The sequence below is a fragment of the Mandrillus leucophaeus genome, unplaced genomic scaffold (genome assembly GCF_000951045.1).
Source record: "Mandrillus leucophaeus isolate KB7577 unplaced genomic scaffold, Mleu.le_1.0 Scaffold219, whole genome shotgun sequence".
Lineage (NCBI taxonomy): Eukaryota > Metazoa > Chordata > Mammalia > Primates > Cercopithecidae > Mandrillus > Mandrillus leucophaeus.
Window position 1 is genome coordinate 1,417,995 of NW_012102243.1, and position 8,963 is coordinate 1,426,957.

General features: G+C 53.7%; 1 protein-coding gene across 1 annotated transcript in view; it reads right to left on the reverse strand.

Moving 5' to 3' along the window:
* Nucleotides 1–8,963, reverse strand: part of JAKMIP3 (Janus kinase and microtubule interacting protein 3) — an 83,354-nt gene that overhangs the window by 8,500 nt on the left and 65,891 nt on the right. Inside the window, exons 15-18 of the mRNA XM_011980837.1 lie at nt 8,816–8,869; nt 5,929–5,994; nt 5,119–5,187; nt 4,956–5,033 (exon numbers count right to left, since the gene is read on the reverse strand). Coding sequence (XP_011836227.1) covers nt 4,956–5,033; nt 5,119–5,187; nt 5,929–5,994; nt 8,816–8,869 — 267 coding nt within the window. The remainder of the gene's footprint in view (nt 1–4,955; nt 5,034–5,118; nt 5,188–5,928; nt 5,995–8,815; nt 8,870–8,963) is intronic.

An 8,963-nucleotide genomic window follows, 5' to 3' on the forward strand; every position in this document is an offset into this window, starting at 1 on the left:
GCCAGGCCCCCACTCCTGAGACCCACATCTCTAATCCCATGGGGTGTCCACAGGATGTCTGATCATAGGGACCATGTCACAGGGACCATGGTGGCAGTTGCTCTAGGCCAGGCCCCCACTCCTGGAGCTTTCTGTGCTCAGATTCTGCATTCTGGTCAGGTCAAGGGGCCCACAGGCTACTTCTCCAATCATGGGACGACTCTCCCGACCCAGTGGAGGGATTCTGGGCCTGAGGCATCACTCCAGACACGATCTTACAAAGGGGAATTATCTGTGACATTAGGGTGGAAAAGGTGGATGGCTGAGTAGACAAATGCTGCCTGGGGGGCGGGGGGGGGCTGCCATCCTGGAGGTGCACAAATTTCCTTTTCCTCTTTACACGTGCCTCACACACACCTCAAAGTAATGCTGAAAGAAAACACTGGAATATTTTTGTACAATCTTTTTTTTTTTTTGTATGAAGGACAAATTTGAAATTATGCCATAAAACCTGGAGGCCATCAACCTCATAAAAATTACCCAAATTCTTCCAGGCCCTCAAAACAGTGTTTGACATCAAAGAGCAACTGACAAGCTGGGTGAAATATCTGCAATGTACCATTCTTCTGAGTGAGGAAATAAAGGAAATATTTGCAATGGATGGCAAAGGGCTGGTTGCCTTCTTTTATCAAGAACTCTGACCAAAAGGTAGATAGCATGAGAGAGAGGTGGGAAAGGTCACAAACAGACGTGGCGTGGAGTTGCATAGAAACGTGTTAAACTTTGAGCTCACCAGGAGACACGCCTGCTAGGACTGCACCAGGCAGCTGCACACCATGCAGTGGAAGTTTGGGGTGCAAGTTGTACCTACTATGGGGAGAAATATTCGACAGTTCCTAACAATGCTTTAAGTGTGCATAACCCTTTGGTCGATCCAAAGAATATTTCCTGCAGATAATTTCTATTTGTGTGTTGGGATGTCAGAAAGGGATAGGAATTGCTATTTTGCTTGTGATAGCTAATGCATGGACACTACCTAAGTCCACTACTGGGGACAAACAGTCCATGATGCGCTCACACCAAGTCGCCCCTTGGGCTGGTGGGAAGCGCCCTGGCTGTGCACGGTCAGGTGAAAGGGAAGCGTGCTGCAGCTCGTTGGGGTTCTCAGGCTATCCATGAAAATGTACATGCACACACATGTGGGGTGTAATCCAGGAAGGAAAAAAGAACCAGCAAGTGGGTCCCCTTTGTTGGTGGCATCTGGAGTCCAGAGAACAGGAACGGGAAGAAAATGTCCTTTCCTACTGTGAACATTTCCTACCATTGGCGTGATGACCATCTCTCAGAAGATTTCAGACAGCAAGCCTCAGATAAGCATGGGGACCCCACTTTTGCAAAACTACTATGTGTATCCCCATCCTGCCAAGAGACCACCAGGAGAGAAACCAGAATGCCCACAGTCTTTCTCTGTGTGCTGGGCACATGGTGAATTTTTTCTTGGATTTTTCTGTGTTGTAAATTAGAACTGTACATTGATTCTTTTTTCATTCAGGAAAAAAATGCAATATTAAAAAAAGAAATGCGTGCCCTTCTCTTCCCTTTCCTGTCTCAAGGTGGGCTGGATTTAAAAGCCTTTGCACAATCCTTAGCTCTTTTCCTCTTCATCTATGCATCACCCACAAAGCACCTGCTGCCTGCCAGGCCTCGTGCTGGTCTAGGAGACCAGATGGTAGCAGATGCACACGATCCCTGCTTGCCCCATAGAAAGGCAGACCCATTTCCACAAGTGGGGCGTGTCAGGGCCACCTCACTGGGAGTCAGGGAAGGTTTCCTAGAGGAGATGAGGTGCTAAACTGAGGCTTGCAGTGTCAGTCAGGGATGGGCAGGAGAAGGAAAGGGAGGGAGCCCCAGAAGGACGGAACAGCATCAGCGAAGGCTGGGTGGGGTCCTCCGTCTCCTGGCCTGTGGTGGGGGTGGCTGCATAGCAGTGGAGATGCCTACCAAGTAGGCTGATCCCTAGCTGGATCCCAGCTGCCTCTCCACCCAGGAAGTGACGTGGGCCTTGGTGCTCATGGGAGATCACTGTTCTAGAGGGTTCTTCCTTATCCACCAGAGAGGAACCTGTCTATGCCAGCAATCAGCATGAACAGGATGAGGAAAATGAGGGGGTATGAGGAGGCTGGAGAGCCAAGGGGCTTCGGGGGACAGAGACTGAGCTGGGGGGGGAGGCGGGAGCCTAGAGCCTGCAGGACCTGTCGCCTCGCCAAGAAAGTCTCTCCAGTAAGGGCAGCCAGGCATCCCAGAAGGCGTGGGCAGAGGAGTATCAGCTGGCTGCAGCATGGATGGCCTGGGGCACTGAGGGGCCTCTGCTTTTTACATCAAGCAACTACCCACTTCCAGCCTCTTTCCTTCTGACCAAAGCAGGCAAGACCCAGAGGACTGCCCAGGAAGCTAAGCCTGCAGCAGCCTGCGCCTGGGGGCTGCCCCATGAGCAGGGTGGACAGACATGCTGTGTACTGCGCAGGTCCCTGGCCACCTGGAGGGACGCAGGTCTCACCACTGCTGGGGCCAGCTCACCCAGGACTGGCTCTCAGTACCCAGAGGCCATGAGGACAGTGGCCCGGGAAGGAGAGCCAGCAACCTGTGAGCTGCTCCCAAGCAGGCATGTGCACACGTGCTGGTCAGCAATAGTGAAACTAACCATAGCAACAGGAGGGCCATTACCAGTTTAGCCAGGACTAGCCTCCATGCCCAGCATCTTACAGGAACTCCCAATCCCTAGTGGTTACTGGCTGAGTTGGGCCTCAAACCCAGGTCATCTGCTTCCAAAGCCTCCCATGGCTCCCACACCGGCTTCCACAGCAACTGACATGGGCCTTGCACCCCTGCCCAGGATGCCAGGTGCCTGGTGTGACTGCTCTTTGCTCTGTAGGGTTCTGCTTTTGAGCCCTGGCCCCTTTATGTGAGGAACTCGAATCCACAAGTGCGGGAAGGAGAGATGCCTAGTGCAGCAGTCATGGCTGTGGGTGCAGGGGAAGAATGCTGAGATTCGACTCCTGCCTTCATTCTGACTGTGTGTCCTTGGGCAGGTCACCAGCTTCTGTGCCTGGCTGGCCAGATCAGTGCCTGCCACATGGGAAAGCCTCTTGAGTAGGCTCTCATTATAATACTATCATTATCATCCTCATCATCACCACCACCATCATCACCATCACCATCATCATCAATCACCATTGTCACCATGATCGCCATCATCAATCACCATCATCACCATCATGATCGCCATCATCACCACCACTACCACCAGTCATGATCATCACCACCATATCACCACCATCACTACCACCAACATCATCATGATCATCATCACCACCAGCATCATCACCTATCATCACCATTACCACTACTACCACCACCGTCATCATGATCATTGCCATCATCATCACAACTATTATCACCATCATGATCACCACCATCACTATCAGCATCATCATCACTATTATCACCATCATCACTACTACCACCATCATCATGATCATCGCCATGATCATCACCATCATTATGACCACTACTACCATCATCATGATCATCATCGCCACTACATCACCACCATCATCACCATCTCCACCACCGTCATCACCATAACCATGATGACCATCATAATCACCATCATCACTACCACCAGCATCATGATAACCATTATCACCATCATAATCACCGTCATCACCATCACCACTACCATCACCATCATCACCATAACCATTATTACCATCACCACTACCAACATCATGATCATCGCCATGATCACCATCATCATCACCATCACCACTACCACCATCATGATCATCGCCACTATCATCACCATTATAACCATCACTACCACTGCCATCACCATAACCATTATCACCATCATGATCACCATTATCACCATCACCACTACCACCATCATCATGATCATCGCCACTATCATCACCATTATTACCATCACTACCACTGCCATCACCATAACCATTATCACCACCATGATCACCATCATCACCATCAAGATCACCATCAACACTACCACCAGCATCATGATAACCATTATCACCATCATAATCATCATCATGACCATCACCACTACCACCACCATCATCATGATCATCATCACCACCATTACCACCATCACCACCACCACCACTACCACCATACCATTATCACTGCCAGCAGAATCATCACCACCACCATTGTCATCATCACCATCATCATCACGATCATCATCACCATCACTCTGAGAGTTCCCAGGCTGACTTGGCCCCAGGAATGAGCATTTTCATCCCAGCCCACCATGACAGTCAAGATCCTGCCTGCTGGGCTGGGTCCCAAGGTGAACCTCTTGGTGGTGACACTTGTCTTTCCACAACACGACCTGAATATCCTCCCGGTCGTACCTTCCGTCACATGATAGGAGTCCAGCAGGGACAGATGATTGCTTGGCAGTCACGGGGGAAGTAGCTCCCAGCAAGAGAACCCAGTTCTGAAGCCTAGTTTTCAACCTAGAAATGTCCTATGCTCCTCCCAGCCACAGCAGATGAAATAAAACAAGACCACGCCTTCCACTAGTGAGCAGCCACTGGTTTCTCAGGGGAGGGGTGGGAGGTAGACACCAGCCCGCACCAATGCCTGGACAGCCTTTAGGAATCAGGGTGTGTTTGCGAGCCCGAGTGACCTGCACAAAGACTGTAGAACGTTCTCATGGCACAGTGTGGGTTTAGACCCCCTCAACTAATCCTGCTCTGTTTATGAAGCTCCAAGTGAAGACCCCATCAGGCAGCTCTGGAGAGCCAGGGCCTGCTGTGCAGGTGTCATTAGGGGCTGTTAGGGGCCCTGTAACCTGATTCGCATAGGCATCTGAGGCACCGCTGGGCACCTGAGCCACGTGGCTGTTTTCACCCCAATGCCCCTCCCCAGGGTTCCAGCAGCCTTGTGCCTCTCACCTTGTGGGCCTGGTCCAAGGCCTGTTTCCGGTAGTCCAGCTCCTCGTCCAGGTAGCCCTTCTGCTTACTGAACAGCTCCTGAAACACAGGAGGACCGTGCCTCTATCTCGGATGTCCCACCTGCAGCGCCGAGCCGCAGAACCTCAGGGAAGGTGCCACCAACCTTCTCACTCTCCAGATCCACCATCTTCCGCTGCAGTGCCGCCTCTGTCTCCTCAATCTGCTGGAGCCACTGGGCACAAACAGAACAAGCAGGACAATGACCCCTAGGGTCCCCCACCCCGGCTTGCGGAGACAGCTGAGAGAGAAGCCAGGGCAGCCTGGGTCTTCCTTCCTCTTCTCCTTAGGGAGGGGAGAGCCCAGCCCTCTCCAGGGAGTTGGGGCTGCGCTGGAATCATGGCCCTGCCCCTCCCACCCTTCAGGTATCCAGGAAGTCTGCCCCTGATACCACCTCCAGGAGAGAAGAGACGCTGGCTTGGGGCACTGTGGGAGAGACACATCTGCAGAGCTCTGCCACCAAGGGCGGGGAGGGGTGGCCTGTTTCTCCAAACCCCTATGTGCCAGGAGCACCCCTTCTCCTTGCTGTGGGAGGCCCAGCCCACCAGGCAGGTCAGGGCCAGGGGTGGGACTAGGAGCAGGTGGTGGGCTGAGTGGCCCCAGAAAGCGGTCAGGATAAGTTGAACAGAGAATGCTGCCTGCAGACTCACCATACCTTCCCGCCTTTAGGAAGAAACCCAGACAGGGTTGCTGTCAGAGCAAAGTGGAGCTGAATCTGCCCTTTGCAAACATGCACAGTGGGTGCTGTCTGACCTGAGTATGCCAGATCTCCCAGGGCAGACAGGGTTTAGTGGACCCCCCAAACCCGGTCCTGCAGGCCACCAAGGTCCTCCCAAGATCACCTTCTCTGAGCTGAGCAGGGCAGGAGACCCCAGGAGCTCGGCCCTCTCCCGAGTGTCCACACAGCTGCTCTTACCTTTTCGGCCAAGGTCAGGACCGTCCTGGCTTGTATGACAACCACCTGCTCCTCATTGGTCAGGTTCTGCACCCAAAAGCAGAACACAGGTGTGGTCAGAAGCAGTGCCTTTGGGGGTGAGGGTGAGTGACGGATGCATGGGGAGGCTGACTGGGGACGCCTGGGTGCTGGGTCACAGCTAAAAAGCGCTTTGACTGACATCTCCCTCCCAGCATCTCTGACACCCTCGACTCTCAAGCTTGTTTCCTCCAGGTGCTGTCGATTTTGTTTTCTCTCATCCTCCCTCTGCTGGTAACCACCAGGTCTAGGTAACCAGCTGAGGCAGATGCAGATGCACTGCTCAGTGCAGGCAGAGGCTGCCACGACATCCCCAGCAGGAGCTGCTGCTCTGCCCAGCTTCTGTCCCCTTCTGTGTCTAAAGCCAGCCTCTGCATATGCACCTGTGGTTACGAAAACACCACTTGGAACAGTGGAGGAGAGACCACACGTTCATGGCTGTGAAATGGCTGAATCCCTGGAAGGTTTTGTCTTTTTACGCATGTTTTATTCATGCTTCCTCCCCACCTGAGGGGACCCTGGGTGGCCCTTCTGGGTAAAGTGATTTCGGCTTTGGATGTGGGCACCTCACACTCTCAGACCCCGCTGCAGCCTGCATCCAGACCAGGCCTTCCCCGCTCTAGCTCATGGGTCAGCTGGGGCTGGGTGCCCGGTCCCTGCGGGGAAGGGAGGCCCTTGCTCCTTTCCCCAGAGCCTCTCTGATTCATGCCAGCTCACTCCAAAAGCCCTGCCCATGCCGTTCTCTCCCTAGAGTGCAAGCTCCTTAATGGCAGGCAACTCTTGCTGTACGCCCCCCTCAACGTCCTCACGGGTCTCCCCCACCCCCAACGTCCTCACGGGTCTCCCACAGAGGGGAGTCAGGCTCAGTCTGTAGTCCATGGTGGGGGCCAGCTGCACTCCTGACTCAGGCAAGAACCTCACCCTGCACGGCTGGGGCTGGGTGCCCTCATCTCTCCTGCCCTGCTCCCTTCTCCCATGGCAGGGCTGGGCAGGGCTAGGCAGGCCACAGACTTCTCCCAACACTTTAAGTTGGGGAGGCTGAGCAGTTGGCTTCAGGGTGATAGAGGGAATCTACCCGATGTGGTTAAACCACAAGGTGCATGTGAAGCTTGCTCAACACTGACTGCACAGACAGGCTTGAAGGGATGCAGTCAGCCTGTTGTCAGGAGCTCCCCAGCATCTCCACAGGTTCCCTGAGCTTAAGCCTGGCCATGAGCCCTCCACTCCTCAACTTCCTCCATCCCTAGACTCTGTGATGATGGCCTCAGAGGCTGCATGATGACTGCAGGGCCACCACACTCAGTGGCACTCTTGGTGGACAGCTATGGGGCTGGGCAGGAACCCTGAAATAGGCCTGGGCGGGGCTGGATGTCCCCAACTCTGCCACTACATCAGCTCTGTGACCCTGGGCAGTACCTCTGGGGACTCAGCCTCTCCAACTGTGAATCAGAGAGTTGCCCAATACAGTTCCCAAGACCTCATGAGGGGGCTGATACCCAGGACTGGACCCCAGAGCATGTCAGGTCCACGGCCACCCTGCTGTGACTCTTCGGCCACCTGTGACCACAATGGAGCCCCAGGTCTGAAAGAAGCAGACCCATACCCAGAGCCTCCCTGCTGAAAGCACCCCTGCCTTGTGCCTCACTGCTCCCCAGGGGCTGGGCAGGCAAGGGGAGAAGGGAGTCCTCTGATGCAGGACCCTGGATGGAGTAGATCAATGAAGGTAGGATGATGGATGGATGGATGGATGGAGGGAGGGAGGGGCTGTGGATGGATGGAAGGATAAAGGGTGAAGGATGGAAAGATGGATAAATAGCTTATGGAGGATGGATGGATGAATGGTGGATGGAGGATGCATGGATAAATTATGGAGGGTGGATGGATTGATAGATGGATTCTGGAGAATGGATGAATGAATGGAGGATAAAGGATGAAGGATGGATGGAGAATGAATGGATGGATTATGGAGGATGAATGGGAGATGGATGGATGGGTGAAAGATTAATGGGTAGAATATAGTAGATGGAGAAGGAATGGATGGAGGGTTGTGGATAGAGGACAGATGGAGGATGGAGAATGGATGGATTAGTGATGATGGATGGACGGAGGATGGATGAACAGATTGTGGATGATAGATAAATTCATGGATTAAGGATGATGGATGAAGGATAGATGAAGGATGGAGAACGGATAGATGGATTATGGGGGACGGATGGATGGATTACACAGGATAGATGGATGGATAGATATAAGACAGAGCATGAATGAAGGGCTAGGTAGATGATGCATTGATGGGGAATAAATGGATGGAGAGCGCAGGATTAGTGATGGACGAATGAAAAGTGGGATGAAAGGGTGCGTTTACTTTGCCCACTCAGTAATTAACATCCTTTCAAGGAGTTTGCTATAGAAATTGGAACTCTGCCCCAATGAAATTTAGGGGTTATCTATAGAGTCTGCTTCTTCCCCCAAGCCAAGGAAGTGGAATCCCTAAGGGTCTCGGCTTGTCTAAGAGCAACAGCCCCCGCATCCTCACGGCAAGTCTGGAAGGGCTGAGAGAGAGACCCCAGAAGCTGGGCAGTGTGACGGGAAGTGCCGTCAGCTGGAAGAACCAGGTGTGCACAGCAGAGGTCCCACTGGGCCCTGGAGCAGTGTGAGGAAGCCTCCGATTCTAAGCAGGCTCTGGGCCGCGGGAAGGGTCTCAGGCAGCGTGGCCCATGGCAGGGCTGTGGGAGGCTGGTAGGACTCCTGGACCCCAGAGGGGCAGGGCTGGGCTGGGGGTTGTGGGTGTGAGGGGCATGCACAAGCCAGGAGAGCGACATACACTTACGGCGTTATCGCCCAGGATGTCCAGCTTCTTCATCAGCTCCGCGACCACAATGTCCTAAGGCACAGAGGACAGGCAGGGGTGAGCGGCCTCGGGTGGGCAGAGAGGGCGAGGCAGGGCGGGACAGGGCATGGGGCGGGGCGGAAGGGGC